Source organism: Podarcis bocagei, assembly GCF_964188305.1.
Source record: "Podarcis bocagei genome assembly, chromosome: 5".
NCBI classification, from domain to species: Eukaryota; Metazoa; Chordata; class Lepidosauria; order Squamata; family Lacertidae; genus Podarcis; species Podarcis bocagei.
Genome location: NC_138129.1, coordinates 98707718 through 98724541, shown reverse-complemented (window position 1 = coordinate 98724541; position 16824 = coordinate 98707718). Strand labels below are relative to the sequence as shown.

The 16824-nt window shown below is 43.8% G+C and overlaps 1 protein-coding gene across 3 annotated transcripts in view; it reads right to left on the bottom strand.

Moving 5' to 3' along the window:
• The window catches only part of TNR (tenascin R), a 402595-nt gene that overhangs the window by 32093 nt on the left and 353678 nt on the right, over window positions 1-16824 (bottom strand). For all 3 annotated transcript variants that reach the window (XM_081194287.1, XM_081194289.1, XM_081194288.1), the window contains 4 exons: window positions 16444-16713; window positions 12134-12319; window positions 3112-3201; window positions 31-294 (listed from right to left, as the gene is read on the bottom strand). In XM_081194287.1, the coding sequence (XP_081050413.1) occupies window positions 31-294; window positions 3112-3201; window positions 12134-12319; window positions 16444-16713 (810 nt within the window). The remainder of the gene's footprint in view (window positions 1-30; window positions 295-3111; window positions 3202-12133; window positions 12320-16443; window positions 16714-16824) is intronic.

Here is a 16824-nt window from a genome sequence, read left to right as displayed (position 1 = left end):
CCTCAGAAAACCTCAGGTGACTCTCAGTACCTGTGAAGGCATCCACTGTGCTCTCCAGGCTCTGCTGACGGCCTCTTTCAGCAATGACAGAGATTGTGTATTCAGTCCCAGGTTCCAAGTCTGATAGTGTGAGCTCAGACTTGTCTTTGGCAACAGTAACCTCAGATGCCATTCCTGAAGCGGGGATGAAGATGACCCGGTAGTGATCAATGGGACCCTTGGCTTTGGTCCAGGACACAGAGATGGATGACTCTGTGGAAGCTGTCACTATGAGGTCGTGAGGGCTGTCGAGCTCTGCAGCAGGAGGAGATTTAAAAAGGTAGCCTATTAACAGCTTGGAATGCACAGATCTGAGTTTAGATTTTTACACTCCCAAGCACCAGTTTAGCTAATGCATTTTGGATTAGTTGTTGTTTCCGAGTCACCTTCAAAGGTAGTCCCATGTAGAGAGCATTTCAGTAGTCCAAGTGGGAGATAACCAGAGCATGCACCACTCTGGTGAGACAGTCTGTGGGCAGGCAGGACAAGGGGTTTCACAAATACAACAAGGCTTCCTCTGCAACAAAGGTGGTTCAGAATATTTTCACACCAATAGCACTTCTGTCCCCCAGCAGTGAATAACAATGAATTAAATAACTGACAATTAATTGTCTCTTAACAGTGTCCCAAAAATTCCTACTGGGCCTAGGACAGACCAGAGGCATCTAATCATGGCGGCGAAGGGAGGGGGGGGGTTGCCTTGCCAGCTGCTACTGAGTTTCAGTTGAATTTGATAGAGATGCCATGGCTTGGCTAGTTTGAACCTCTCTATGTGCAATGACGTAAGCAGATGAAAACTTCATTGGCCTTGAAGCCAGTGGGTCCTCCCTCAGAGGATCATCACGTAGCCCTGTGCAAGCATGAGGCTTCTCTGGTGTGTGTGTGTGTGTGTGTGTGTGTGTGTGTGTGTGTGTGTGTGTGTGTGAACTAGACTCTATTGTCTCCTTTAGCAATCTCTCTTCTCCCTTGACTATGGTGTGGAACTGTAGTATAGAACTGAGCTGGGCTCACGAAAGTAAAGGTAAAGGTAAAGGGATCCCTGACCATTAGGTCCAGTCGCGGACGACTCTGGGGTTGCGGCGCTCATCTCGCTTTACTGGCTGAGGAAGCCGGCGTACAGCCTCCGGGTCATGTGGCCAGCATGACTAAGCCGCTTCTGGAGAAACCAGAGCAGCGCATGGAAACGCCGTTTACCTTCCCGCTGCAGCGGTACCTATTTATCTACTTGCACTTTGACATGATTTTGAACTGTTAGGTTGGCAGGAGCAGGGACCGAGCAACGGGAGCTCACCCCATCATGGGGATTTGAACCGCCAACCTTCTGATCAGCAAGCCCTAGACTCTGTGGTTTAGACCACAGCACCACCCTAAAAATACAGATCCAGAATCCTTAGCGGTGCCAGCACACAATCAGAGTGGTCACTGAAAGTTATTATGATGAAGAAATGGATTTTGGTAGTGTTGATGGAGCAACGTGATCTATGAATCAACACCCTAGAAATTCTAAGGCTGCCTTTGATATTTGCAGTTGTAATCGCTGTACAAATATCACATAAAGGCAAAAGCTGTTTGCATTTGCATTGAAATGCTGGCTGTAAATACTTCCCCTTGTGCAAAATGCCAGCTTACTTATGTGTCTATAAAAATTGACAGTCTCTCTCTCTCTCTCTCTCTCTCTCTCTCTCTCTCTCTCTCTCTCTCTCTCTCTCAATGTTGGGATAATCTTTTGTACCATATTCTCTCCGTCCCCCGTTTAGGTCCCTTGGCTGCTCACTCCAAGACACAAGGGAAAGCGTTCTCAATAAGAGCCCCCTCATCAGTGTGAAGAAGAACAGAGATTTTGGCTTCAGCTGCTAATTCTTGTTTGCCTCTATTCTCTCACAGGAACAAACAAATGGGGGGCAAAAGAAGAGAACATGGATAGAGCTTCCGACAGGGAGAGGAAGGGTAAAAGAGCACGTTGCTTGTGACTCTGCATGCACAGCCAGGGTTGCAAAGACTCAAATCATTGCTCAATTCAGAATAGGACTCCTGCTAGAAATCATTTGCCAACCGGATCCCTGGAGCAGAAGTACCGTCTTTTTTGCACCACAACACTCACTTTTTTCCTCCTAGAAAGTAAGGGGAAATGTCTGTGCGTGTTATGGAGGGAATGCCTATGGGTGGCGGGGGGATCTGCTGCAGTCGTGAGCAGAGGATCCATGGTTCCCCTTCCTTCCCTCCTCCGTGACTCGCTTTGAAACAGCAAAGCGGGAGAAGAGCCGCTGCCGGGGATGAGTGGGGAGGAGGGAGAAAAGCAGAGCCTGCTCGCGTTAAAGGAGCAAAGTGGGAGAGGAGAGGAGCCGTCTCCCCTTATACCCCTCTTCTTCATTATTAGCAGCATCCTTCTCCACCCACCCCACGCGTGTTCCTTCTCCCCTTATACCCCTCTTCTGCATTATTAGCAGCATCCTTTTCCACACACCCCACACGTGCTCCTTGTCCCTTGAGTGCTTTTCCCTCCCCACTTAAAACGTGGTTACAAAGCATGGATCCACATGGATCCTCAGGATTTTTGCATTGGGCTACTCCAAACATCCAGATCACATGTGTGTGGCCACAGCATGAACCACAAAAATCATACATCCACTGTTTCATTTAGAATATTTTTTTTCTTGTTTTCCTCCTCTAAAAACTACGTGCGTGTTATGGTCGGGTGCGTGTTATAGAGCGAAAAATACGGTAACCAACTGAGGCTTGCAAAGGCATTTCACCTGAATCCTGGGAAGTACCTCCCAAATTTGAACAAAAGGTGACCGCCAGGGATGTGGAGGTTACCATAGTGTGTGGCAGAGTGACATGTCTCAGTACAACCAGCTCCTTCTTTTAGACCTCCTCCACACCCTGATAATCTGCTTGGTGAAATTACTGCATGAATTCAAACTGGCCAAGTACTGCAGAATGCCACTGAGGGTCACTTAACCATGTTCTGGAGCCCCTAAGTATGGCTGAGGATTCAAGAGATGGGCAGAACCCACTAGTTTTGCTCCGTAATGATTTTTTTAATTTAAAACAAGTCTGTGTGTCACTCACCAGTCCTTGCATTCATGGTAGCTGGAACACTTTGCTTGCCATCCATTACAGCTGAAATTCCAACTCCATATTCTGTTCCTGGCACCAAATCTGCATGTGGACACACAAGAATGCACAGATTAAGAAATGAATTGTAACTATTTCCACCCACATAGTGGTTTCTTCTTGTCTGACTTATGGATGGGTGACTCTGACAATTTTCTTTCTCGTTTTCTCCTTCTTAAGTTCAGTTCTCCACATTTCCATATCAGTTTGCATTTTTTTTTAAAAAAGTTCTCCTGAAGTTTCACCAGCATTGTAGTGCAAATGTTTTCATGCAATTTTGCATAATGTGCACATTTTTGCAAAGCAATTCCCCCTAATGCAACACATTTTTGTATGTTATTTTTATCAATATATGCATCTCTGTACATACTTTACCCCAGTATATGCATTTTTGTCCTCATTACTTGGCTGGAAAATTGCATTGCAAAATTCAATCAAATTTGGCTTTTGAAGGATGGCTGCGTTCAGTTCATGGTTTTTCTTCACAAAGTGCCTATTATTGAATCACCCCCCCCCCCATTCCCTAGTCTGGCTTCACTGCTGTCATTTTGCCATGGTAACTGGGTAAGCCACTAAAAACATAAATGAATAATTGTGCTAACATTTGCTGCTAAATCACTGATAATAAAAGGACAAAGTATGGGGCATTAGTTTGTGTTATTGTCTGATACGACCCGAGACTTGGGGGAGAAGAGAAGAAACTGAATGTCATCTCAGAAACAAATACCATAATACTTTCGATTTAGTTTAGAAATCTAGAAACATTTCCAACAGGAAAGGTTAGTTTTCAATTTGTACCTGAGGATTGTTCAGTTGATCTAGGCCTCCATCTTTGAAAACATAGACTTTGTTTTGTAGTTGCTTAACTCTAGTTTGTTGTCAAAGACAAAAGTAGGCTGAGTGCAAACGTGTAGATGTGCAACCTCCTTTCATCTCCATTGCAAAGTAAAATAGCCACTTCATGCATTATGTGATGTGGAAGTACTGTGGTACCTCTGGTTACGAACTTAATTCGTTCCAGAGGTCCGTTCTTAACCTGAAACTGTTCTTAATCTGAGGTACCACTTTAGCTAATGGGGCCTCCCGCTGCGGCATGATTTCTGTTCTCATCCTGGAGCAAAGTTCTTAACCCGAGGTACTATTTCTGGGTTAGCTGAGTCTGCAACCCAAGTGTTTGTAACCCAAGGTGTTTGTAACCCGAGGTACCACTGTAAGTGGTAAGCACCTTGGCCATTGGATTCAATAGGACTCTTCTTTTCTGGCACAGATGCTATGAAAGAGTTTGTGGGGCATGGATGGAAAGAATCCCTCTTCCACCTTGCCATGAGATAAGGTTGACGGCGCTTTGTACGCTTACTACAAGAAGGTGGCTTCAAGTAGAGGTGGGTAGACTGGCCTACTAGAACAGTGAGATCTACCAAACTAGGTATGGTGCAACAGGAGGCAACCATATACTTAAAATTAAGGAGCTAGGTGCCTCTGAGCACATGCTCAGTCCAGGTAATTAAAAACAGGGAGTTGTTGATTTGTTGCATAGACACCCCCCCCCATTTTAGGCTGAGAAATCAGAATTAATTTTAGAGAAAAGAACAGTCAGCTCTTGACCATTAATGAGACATACTTCAGTTGCTTTCTGTAAAGCTAAATTTCAGATGAGAGAGGATCCAAGATAGCTTTATTTGTTACCAAACTGATTTGACATCTAACATTTTCATTTGAGTTTCTTATTTATGAGGCATAAATGAAACACTCAATAATTTATGAAAGAGCCCAGCTTCTCCCTGCGTGCCGTGGAAATATAAGTATCCAGCTGCCGGCAGGAGGCCTGCCCTGTGGTTTCTGGCTCATCAGGGGAGACGGCAATTTAGTTAATTTCCAGGCAATCTATCATCTATTATCATTATTGGATCAAAGCGGATGCCAGTGGCTCTTTGTCGGCACCCTTTGGGTTTATTTCTTTCTTCACTGAATGGATATTGGCAATTTCTCAGAGGTACAAAAGATGTAAGATGGCACGCAATTCCTCTCCACGAGTGCAGACAAAATGTAAACCAGGAAACAAATAGTTCCTTGTCACTGGGGCCACCCTGTTACCCAGCCTTGTCTCCTTGAGCTCCACTCATTTGCACCCATTTGAAGATCGCAGCACTGTGGGGCGACTCAGTGGTTTGTTCTGTACAAACCCATAATTGAGAGTGCCCAGGCTAACACAGTGCAGGGCTGGGCTGACTTCAGTTTTGTGCAATGGTCTTTGTTACTACTAGAATCCATGGGGCCCACCAATGCATTTGAAAATTATGAATAAAAAAGAGGGCATCTTCAGGATCTCTTAAGTAACCTGTGTTATGTAATGCTCAGCATGCATTCTTAGCTCCAGCATTCAAGGGTTAAACTACACAAAACATAAAATGCATCATTTGGAGTTTCATGATTTTTGCTTTTTACATGGCAGACAGCAGCTGCTTTCTGTCCTGATCAGCATCAGGACCACAGTATGTGGGGAAGAGAGCTAATGATTTTCTCCTCACTGTGGTCCCAATGAAAATTGCTCCCACTGAAGCTCCTATTCGACATATTAAGGAAAATGGCTGCTTCAAGTTGTTGGTAGTGATTAGGGCTGGGCGATATCTGGTTTTCAACACTGTGATATATCAGTAGCTAAACACCGTGATATGCTGATATATCACAATGTCTGGAAGGTATCTCAGCTGTTTCTTCCTCCTCTCAGGGGAGGAGCAAGCAGCTGAGATACATTGCCCAGCCCTACACTGTGAGCAAGTCCTAATGCCTCTCTGGCTCACATGAGCCAGAGGAGCATTGGGGCTTGCCTGAACCGCTCAGTGGGGCGGGGGAGCCTCCCACCCACAGCTGAGTGAGCCCTGATGCCCCTCTGGCTTGTGCTTGCTCAGATGAGGGGGTGGGAGGTGAGAGCTGAGAGGTTCAAGGAGGCTCCAGTGCCCCCTAGAGAGGCATCAGGGCTCCCTCAAAGGCACCTGCCTGCCTTTGCCTGGGAACGTGGGTTGCGTCTTTCCTGCCAGGGTGGTCAGTTGCTCCAGGAGGAAAGATTCAGCCCACCCAAAGGCAGACAATTGCACAGAGCTTGAGAACACGCTTCTCGGGCTCTGTGTGCTCGGTTGCCACCTGCCTGCCTTTGCCCAAGCAGGTGGGCTGCATCTTTCCTCCTGGAGCAAACAACCACCCCAAGAGGAAAAACGAAGCCTGCCTGCCTGCCTGGGCAAAGGCAATTTGAGCTGCTGATAACATCGCAGCAGCTGGGGAGCCGCAATGTATTGGCAGCTCAAACAGTCTGAAACTGGTACCGTGATGTGAACACCATACTGGTTTCAGAGAATGTCAAAGTATCGCCCAGCCCTAGTAGAAATAGTTTCCATTGGGACTATGGCGTGTGAGGAAAAGGCACCCTCTGGAGTAATTATTTTTGTAAAAAAAGAAAATAGTTGTGCAGCTCCAAGTCTCCTGTAATGTGTATTTTAGCTCCAATAAGAGCCCTGATAGATGAGATCAAGGTCCACTGACATCAGCAGGCACTGGCCAGCCCACCAGTAGATCACCAACAGATTAGCGCTTCACCAGCAGCTTGCTTTATCTTTTTTCTTTTCTTTTTGCATCTTGGAGTAATCTCTGAAAAACTGTTGACAGTACTCAGCCTTAAGGATATAGGAAGAAAATGATATTTCTTGCATTTCACTGCACGTAGCACTGTTTCCTTTGTGTTGCAGTTTGGCTTCTGACAAAAACTACATTTTTTTGTCTTGCTGTCTGCTGTGGTGAAATTTCATGTAACGAATTATGCTGTAATTATATTATCCTACCCCATTCCAGTGCAAAGGAAACACAATGCAAATGGAGGAAAAACACACCATTTTCTCTCTCCAGATGAATGGTGGATGCTCAGAACAAACAACAGGGGAGAGCTATTGCCTTCATACTCTGCTTATTTACTTTCTAAAAGCATCTGGCTGAAAACTGAATGCCAAATAAATAAATAAAAACCTGTATTGTGAGTTCACAGAAAAGCTGGCTATAAGAGGATTCTGCTGTAGTGAGAAACCTCTGTCATGGATGTTAGTTTGAAGGGATGCCAAGCTCCTCAGAATATGTACTGAAGGCAGCTCTTCATAAGTATTCCCTCGATCTTATCATATAGGGCATCTCAGGAAGGTTGGGGACCTGGCCAAAAGGCTGTATCTGTGCATGAAGACAGGCAGCAGAGACAGGCCGCTGCATTTCATGAGGCAGACAAAACAAACACCAAAGATAAATCCCCCCTCTAGGGTGGAACGTCCTTGCTGATGGAATTAAGGAAAACCTGTTTCATGCTCCTCTGTAGCAGCCCAGCCCAGCCATGAAATCTCTGCTAAGAGCAGCTTTCAGAAGAGTTTAAGAAGAGCCTGGAAAATTTCCCCACGCTTCCTCCTTGCTTTTCATCTTCTCTGATGCTGGAGACATCTGCACAGAGCTGTGCTTTGGCAGAAGGAAGTGGTGCCCTCAGGAAGTACCACTGAATCTTTCCTCTCCCCATCTCTTGCAGAGGTGCCGCAGCAAAGCAGTGGTGTTCAAGCCTCCAGAAGTTTATCAGGGGCTCCTTATTTAGAAGATCAATAATGGCATACGAATTTCCTTGAAAGACAGATTGTCCAGACTTCCGGGACAGCACCATCGGCAATGGCGGAGTTCCTCTGACCGAGAGGAACCTGCTCTGTGAAAATCGGGTCTTGCCGCCGCGGCGAAGGCGGAGACCCTTTAAAAATCCCAGTCGGAGGAAGCCTGGGAACGTGGGATTCGGCTGACACCAGGAGCTCTTCCCCTACTCGCAGGGAAACCCTTTTTCGGGGGTCCGAAGCGATGTGGGGTGAGTGGCGCGGTGTTTTGAATCAACCGCTACTTTTACGGAGTGAAGCCGCACAGCCGTTGCCGGAGAGCGCTGACTTTTTCCTGTGGACAATTGGACTCTAAACAAGTACCCGTGAGTAGAACGGAAAATTGGATTAAGTATTAAGAAATATTTTAATTTGGCACCGAAATGGGAAGGTTCTAAACAGGAAGTCCGCCTCCCGTTTTTTGTAAATAGATTGAAGCAAAAACTTTGTAAGCTATAGTCTGGAAAGTCGTATATAAAGTTCTAAATTTCCTTCATTCATCACCACCAAAACCCCTCTTGGAAGCAGGAGAAAAGAGGGGGATTTTTGACTGTTTAAGCCTGCAGGAGAGAGAGTAAAGAAAGATAAATTTTCCACCGTCTCAAACCTGGGAACGGGGTGTCAGAGACAGAAATTTATGGGGAAGTTCATCGACTGTGAACGGAACGTCTTTTCACAGATAGTAAAAAAAGAGAGAAACAAATTGACTCCAATGTTGCTTCTTGCAATCAAAAGAAACAAAGTATTTGAAAAGTGAAAGTAATTTTTCTTTGTTGGTCCTACTTTTAAAAGATGGATACAAATAGAAATTGTCTCCTCTAGAGGGAGCTTGTTAATTTGTTGCCGGAGCTGATCTGGGGACCTCACAGCTGTATGATTAGGATCGTGAGACTAGACTCTAACCTTGGGGAAAAAATGTGTTTACAAGAGGTCTTGGTGCTTGCTTTTTGCAAGACAAGTGCTTTGCTGGAGCAGATGCATGAGAAGATGGATTTGATGACTGTTGCAGTTAAAAACTTTGGACAAACGGCGAATACCCATAGAAACCATTCAGGAACCAGCCCAGGAATGTGTTTTGATAGGGCAAGTGCAAGTGCAGAAGAAAATGGAGGAGGTTGCTGTTGAACCTCAAATAACACAAATGGAGAGGCCTTGCAGGAGTATAGGCCGCTGTTTTTGAAGTTTGAATCTGGAGTGGACCGGGGGGGTCTGGAGTTGTGAGGGCTCTTAATTTTGGAAAGACTTTGAAACATGCTTTTAAATACTTTCTGGATTACAGTGTTGACTGTGGGGAATGGGACTGTGGGGAATGGGCTGACCTGCTGAGGAGAGATGGAGATACTTTTGGATTGGAGTCCTCCCGAGACCTACCCCCCAGTGAGAAAGGAAAGAAAATAAGAAAAAGATCAACAAAAGACAAAGTAAAGGGCAGGTATAAACAAGAAGAAGATCTGCAGAAGGGACATGGAAAAGACTTAAGAGCCTCGGACATAAGAGCACCAGGTTAATGGATTAGATGGACGAGAAAGGACTGACAAAACACAAGACCAGGAAGAAGAGACGATGGATGAAGATTGGAAGAAAGTTTCAAAATTAATTTAGAAAAGTATTGTAAAATTAATGAGTATTAGAAAAATGTTGGAATGAAATTATTTGGCTTTAGCAGAAATGTCAAAAAGAATTATGTAAGAATATGTTATGGTTAAAAGAATTTGGTATATATAAGATTTAAGTTTTAAGTTTTAGGGTTTTTTAGGGTAAGATAAGGTTAAAATAGATTAAGGTAATTTAAATGACAGAATATTGTGAAAGATGGAAAGGATTTGCTGAGATAATTAACAACTAGAATACAAAAAAGGGAGGTGTGAGGAGGTCGTTGAAATAAGTTAATGAAAGTTAAGGATTTGGGAATATTAGACTTGTTTTTTAATTGCTTGTTTATTTTTGTTTTTTGATTTAGATGTATTGTGTGTTTTGTTATTTTTTTTGACTTTGGTTTTTATTGATTTGTATTGTTTAATTGTTATGTTTATCTACTTCTTTCTCTCCTTTTCTCCTTCTCTTGTCTTTTCTTTCTTTTTTCTTTGTAACTTTAAAATTCTCAATAAACATCATTTTAAAAAAAGGGGGGGGGGAAGAGAGATTGTCCAACACACTACTGATCTCCACCTACAAAACTGCTGGGAAGAGTTGGGTTTATTCTAGAGCTGACTTCCCACACAACACTGCTAAAGACCCAAGAGGCCTGAGTTCAATGGTTTTTGTATTCCCAAGGAAGTGTGACAGGATTGCAGGTGAAATCTGTCAGCCCCATTTGAGAAGTAACAGGATTGTTTAGTGGATGCCTTTGCCAACTAAGGGCTTAATAGCACAATTGTTTCCTGCAGTAAACACCTTCTGGTTGTTGTTTTTTTTATAAAATTTTTATTAGGATTTTCTCATTTTTTAAGACAAACACACAGAAACGTAAACATACATATCAACATTACACACAAATAACACATATAATTTTAAAATCTTATTTTCTTAACCACTTTCCCGGACTTCCCCCACCTCCCCTTCTTGCATCCCCATTCAGAGTTTAGCCCAGCAAGTTCTTTGTACCCAAATTTATCCCTTATTAATATTTTGTTTAAGTCATCTTAGTTAACCAATTTCAAACTTCTATATTCCATTTTACTACCCAATATCAACCCCTTTTCCTAAGATCGATCCGCATTCCCTTTCACGAAATTCCCAATTATTCAAATACTTATAAAAAATCTTAACGAATAAGAACATATACTTATGATCCTTTGGATTCTAAGACTCTTCCCCCCCTCCCCCGGTTTTGATCCCTAAAAAGTTGTCCTTCAATCTAACAGTTCTCAGCCTGGATCTATCACATCCGAGGCCTTTAAGTCTCTTTCAGTCCCTTTCCGCCGGTTTTGTTGACTGTCCTTTATGTTGAACATCTGATCTCGGAGCATCTTTGACCCAAAGGGGTCTATATTTTTTCCAACCAGTCCTCCATATTCAAAGGAAGAGTCCAGATCCTGCTTCTTGTTCTTTCCAAGTTCAAATATCCCAAATGTCCCAAACATTCCAGTTTTCACCTTGGTCAAATTTGTAATCCATAAGTCTTCCGGGCTCCCCATGGGGATGAATCCCCACTCTCCATTCTCGATTTCAAACCAGATTTTCCACATCCGAACTTTGTCTTCCTTGTATTCTGACCTTAGAGGCCTCTGGTTGTCCTTTTTCAGTTGCATCATTTCTGCTCCTCCTTCACATTCCTCCAAAACGGCGCATATATCTTGCTTCCCAGCTGTAGATTCTTCTGCCGTGTGCATCTCTTTTCTGCTTGTGGCACACTGCTTGTGGCACACTGCACAACGTTTAAAACTTTTCTACTTAGTGTGATTGTTTTAAATGCGCTGGTGAGGATTATGGTAGAAAAGTCATGGAAAAGGTGGAGTAACTCAGAGGCCCTTGGGAGCAACGCTGAACAAGGACTTGGAGGGAGTTTGGCCAAGTACAGAGACAAGGGGAATTTAAATGACTAATCTCTGTCCAGAGAGACTGTAATGTGTGGAATAGCACTAAAGGTGAGTTCATCACCCAGTGGCTATAGCATCATCATCACTACTTGGAAGTTTGGAAGAGATCCAGTGCCACGGAAAGAGCACCTTACTGCAACCACATCACTTGAAACTCAATATTGTTTCATGTACTTTGCTTCCTAGAGAGATATAATGTTTCAGAGGCAGGGCTTTTCAGAGGAAGTTTGTCTGTGAGTACTGGATACTTTGGGGTGCTTTGTGATATTTATTTTAAAGCATACAAGGAAAGCAAGGGAGAGTGGACAAGCAGAGAGATACTGTACTAGTCTTTAAAACAGAATGTCCTTGGAGGCCCCCTTTCCCCAGCCGACTCTGTGCCAGGCAGCTGCAAAAATTCAGACTTCTGCTTCCTTTGGTGGCCAAATGCCAAAATGCCAAACTGTTTCCCTTCAGTCTCTGCCCACAGCAGGTGGTGTGTGTGTGTGTCCCATCATTAGTAGCCACTCACCATCAAATCCATCAATGGCCATTTAAGGACAGCCTCAGGATCCATTAAAAGAACAGTTTGACCTACTGACTGTACAAAAACCTAAAGTAAAATTAACCTCACTTTGCATGTTCATTACAACACTCACAAAATGTTTACATTTTAGAAAAATAGTGCTTTTAAAAACAATCATGCAGACATACTCAAAATCAACTATAACATTTCCCTGCTTGTAAATTCCGTGAGGAAAAATAAAAACCACCCACGCCGTTGATGAGGAAGCTTACCTGTGAGGGTGGCCCTGGTTGTGGCACTTGCACTTCGTGGCACTAGAAGCTCATGGTATTGCTCTCCGGCCAGAGTGCTGTAGATGACCTTGAAATTCTCCACCTCTGCCTCACTGTTGTCCCACTCAAGTTCCAGGCTGTCATATGTCCGGGAGAGCACACGCAAGTTCTTGGGAGCATCAATTTCTGCGTTTGAAAAAGAAATAGTCAGTGACTTGATTTATTCTTGCTTCTACAGCTACAGTCTTTGTACTCTCCTAAACTGCAAGCCTTCGCACAAGAAATACATTTTCAGAAATAAAAAAAATTCCTTCCTGTAGCACCTTAAAGACCAACTAAGTTAGTTCTTGGTATAAGCTTTCGTGTGCATGCACACTTCTTCAGATACACTGAAGAAGTGTATCTGAAGAAGTGTGCATGCACACGAAAGCTTATACCAAGAACTAACTTAGTTGGTCTTTAAGGTGCTACAGGAAGGAATTTTTTTTATTTGGACTATGGCAGACCAACATGGCTACCCATCTGTAATTTTCAGAAATGTAACCTTGCTGTTTATTTAAGAAAGCTTGCTCAAGAACTAGGAGGTTTTTTCCAACACAATCCATGTGAAATTATTTTGATTTCCTGCTATCTTGTTCTCCTGCATAAATCCACTCTGAGAATTCGAGCCAATAACTCTTGCACAGAGCCAAGGAACTTGCTCATTAACTAATACTAATGATAACCCTTATCATTCATGTAATGCATTAAAGTATGCAAAGCACTTCATGGTCTTTATCTAATTATAATTTGGAGAACATTGTTCAGTGAGACATCTACTTTATAATATAAATATAATGTGTAGGTCTGAGATGATAGCAAATCTGCCTTATTCACTAATAAGCTATTTGGATGGTTAATGACTTTGAAAGGAAATCAAATGAGGGAAAGCCAAGTGATCAGATTTAAAGTTGAAACACATCTGAAGAAACAGATTCAAAACTCTCAGCACTCTCAGCAATATTTTTCAATAAACTTCCATATGAAGTTGTCTTATATTGAGGCAGTTCAATCTAGGCCACGCCTGTTTACTGTACGTTCTCTGCAGCCTCAGGCAAAGAAATATTTCATGGCCCTGCTGTTTGAAATCCTTTTAAATTTAGGAATGGAACCTGAGCAGTCTATGTGCAACGGTCTACCTACTCAAGTCCTTCTTATCGGCTTTCCATTGGTATCTAGTTGGCCACTGTGAGAACAGAATGCTGGTGGGTCTTTTGCTGGACCCTGCAGGGCTAATCTTACCAGGGCCACAGCCACTCCCCTAAAGGCACCAGAGGAATAGGAATGAAGCTGTCCTGTGTTGAGTCAGCCCTTTGTTTTCTCCAGCTCAGTTCAGTCCACTGTGACTGGCAATGGCCTTCTGGGTTCCTCAGACGTCTTTTCTAGCTTAGTTACCCAAGAATCTTTTAAAACAGAGATGCAAGCACTAAACTATGTTCCCAATCATGACATGAATTGTGGGTTTGAGGCGACAAAAGATTTCACATGGAAATATGCACTCTGTAAGCCTTCCAGAGAGTTCATATTTTGAATTCCAAGTGCTGCACTGATTTTTCAGTTTGTTTACATTTTCACTGCAGAACTAACTGGAGGTCACTAATTGGAATCTTGGCAGATTCAAAATAGCATTACGTAGTGTTTTGTGTGAGTGGAACAATGTCTGTTGTGCACCCACATCCTTCCCCTGCAAGACTGTTCTCTGTCCATCCCCCTCAACCATCTGGAGCTGATGTGGGGAAGGTACAGGGCATGCGTTGGTGTGGTTTTTCTTGAGGGGGAGAGTTAGGGGAGAGGAAATGTTAATTGCCTATCCTAATCTGGATACAACTTTTCTCTTCTGTGCACCCTTTCGTTCCGTGGCCAGGTGCCACTGAGGAGAGGGCTGCTGCACATTTCATAGTTGTGTACAGGTATGGATTTCGGCAGGTGTAACTTGTCATGTATACAATAAGGAAAGGTGCAGGTAGTCTGCTCTTCCTTGGCATCTGGTCACTCATTTGGTTCCTTCTTTTTTCAGTCAGCACCAAAGCTCGTGTACGGAAGAATGCTCTGCCAGAGGTCCTAGGAGGTATTCAAAATGTGCAAAATGGAAGCTCTTGGGTTCTCCCAGGTTCTAATTTTAGCAGTCTTAAATTCAGTTTTCCTCATGTCAACACCAGTTTGCAATTTCTTTTCCTTTAAAAAGGCCTTCAAAAACTCACCAGCATATTAATGACTTTCTCCTAATATACACATTTTTGCAAAGCAATTTCCCCTGATATAATAGATTTTTGTATGTTGTGTTCACTAATGTATGCATTTCATGCACACTTTAACTGCACGGCTGCATTTTTGTACACTGCAAAATTCAAAGAGGTGCAAATTTTGAGCAATGGTAATATTTCACAAAGTGCAAATAGGTAGGTTTGTCTTTAAATGTGAACTGAACTCTCGCCTCCATTACTAATCCAAACCAAAGCTATACAGTGGTACCTCAGGTTACATACACTTCAGGTTACATACACTTCAGGTTACAGACTCTGCTAATCCAGAAATGGTACCTCGGGTTAAGAACTTTGCTTCAGCATGAGAACAGAAATTGTGCTCCGGTGGCGCAGCGGCAGCAGGAGGCCCCATTAGCTAAAGTGGTGCTTCAGGTGAAGAACAGTTTCAGGTTAAGAACGGACCTCCGGAACAAATTAATTACTTAACCTGAGGTACCACTGTATTCTTATATTCACTTACCTGACTGAACTTCCAAATAGACAAGCATATGATTGTACTGTAAAGGTAAAGGTAAAGGTACCCCTGCCCGTACGGGCCAGTTGTGACCGACTCTGGGGTTCCGTGCTCATCTCGCTTAAGAGGCCGGGAGCCAGCGCTGTCCGAAGACACTTCCGGGTCACGTGGCCAGCGTGACGAAGCTGCTCTGGCGAGCCAGCACCAGCGCAGCACACGGAAATGCCATTTACCTTCCCGTTATAAAGCGGTACCTATTTATCTACTTGCACTTAGGGGTGCTTTCGAACTGCTAGGTGGGCAGGAGCTGGGACCGAACGACGGGAGCTCACCTCGCTGCGGGGATTCAAACCACCGACCATACGATCGGCAAGTCCTAGGCACTAAGGTTTCACCCACAGCGCCACCCGCGTCCCTACAGATTGTACTGTAAGGTGCACTTATTTCCCATTCAAAGTAATGGGACTAACACAGAGTTTGTGTCCAATGCCTTCCAAGTTAATGCTTTTTTCTGATTCAGTTGTTATACTTCCTTTTGTGCATCTTTGAGGTCTCCTTCCCTGACATTCCCACAAGTGTGGTGCCAAACTGGTGGTACTGAAGGCAGATTGTGAACACCCTGTGTAGTGTTGAAACAGGTGTGACAGACTTATAACACCACAGTTTTGCTGCCTCACTTGCCTTTTTGATTATGACCCAAAAATCAGAGAATGAAAGACTCAGCGAATCAATTAAGTGCACATCCCCCTTACTCTTAAGTGCAGCCAGCAAGGCCTCTTCATACGGATAACAGCATCTTTATGATGGGCAATATCTAAGCCATAAAACAGTTCCAAAATCTACTTTGCTCCTCCTCTTTTACAGAACTGTCATTTAAAGCAGTTCACTAAACGACTAAACAACAACAACAACAACACTCTCTATAGGCTTTGAATTATTTAATTTTTCCTAAGTATTCCTGCATAGTGGCAGCAGATGCACATTACATTCTGCAAGTGCCTGTATCACCTTCCCACCCCCAATCTAAAGCTGCCTAAAGCAGGAGGATGGAAAACTTCATTAGCCCAGCAGCGTCTGCCCTGCCTGCGTCACCTCAAGAACAGTGTCTCCCCAGCATGGATGACCTTTTACATTACAAACAGATTTTCTTACTGATGCTGTTGTTGGAGTAAGGACTAGTGAGCGCTTCTTTGAAAACAGGGTGAGGCAGAATGAAAGCATGCGTATGGTAATGCAACACCTCATGCCTGCCATTGCCAGGATGTATGAATCTCCTTTGTACCACAGGTCCATTTAGCCCCATTGGCAGAAGCTCTCTAGGATTTCAGACAGATGCGTTCCCCCCCCCCCCCGGCTAATAGCAGAGCCCCGTCAAGTGCAGATGCTGGAGGCTGAAACCACAAGCTTCTGAATGCAAAGCAGATCCTCTGCCACTAAACTACAGACTCTTCTATAGGTTGGGCATCTTCATGTTGTAGAGAACATAACATACAAGTGCATCTTTAGCTGCAGGTGAGTAGCAATCGGCTAATGCTTGTTGGTCTTGGGCATACCTGTGACGAAGAGGGTGACTGCGGCGTCGCTCTCATTGGTCCCACGGACGGCAGCGATGGAGACTTCGTACCGTGAGCCAGGGCGCAGGGCCTGCATGGAGTACTGGCTGAGGGGGGGTTGTAGTCGGAAGGTGGTCTTTCCCCCTTCTCCATTCTCGAGGCCATACTTCAGCAGAATGTAGTCAATTTTAGCCCGGGGTGGAGTCCATTCAACAAACGCCACTGTGTCTGAGACATCTCTCACCAATATCTGGGTTGGTCCATCAATTACTAGACACAGTTGGTGCATTAAAAAAAATTGGAAGAAAGAGGCACATTATACAAGAGGAATAGACAGAGAAGAAAGACTTTAATGGATTTTTGCCCTAAGAATCTATACTA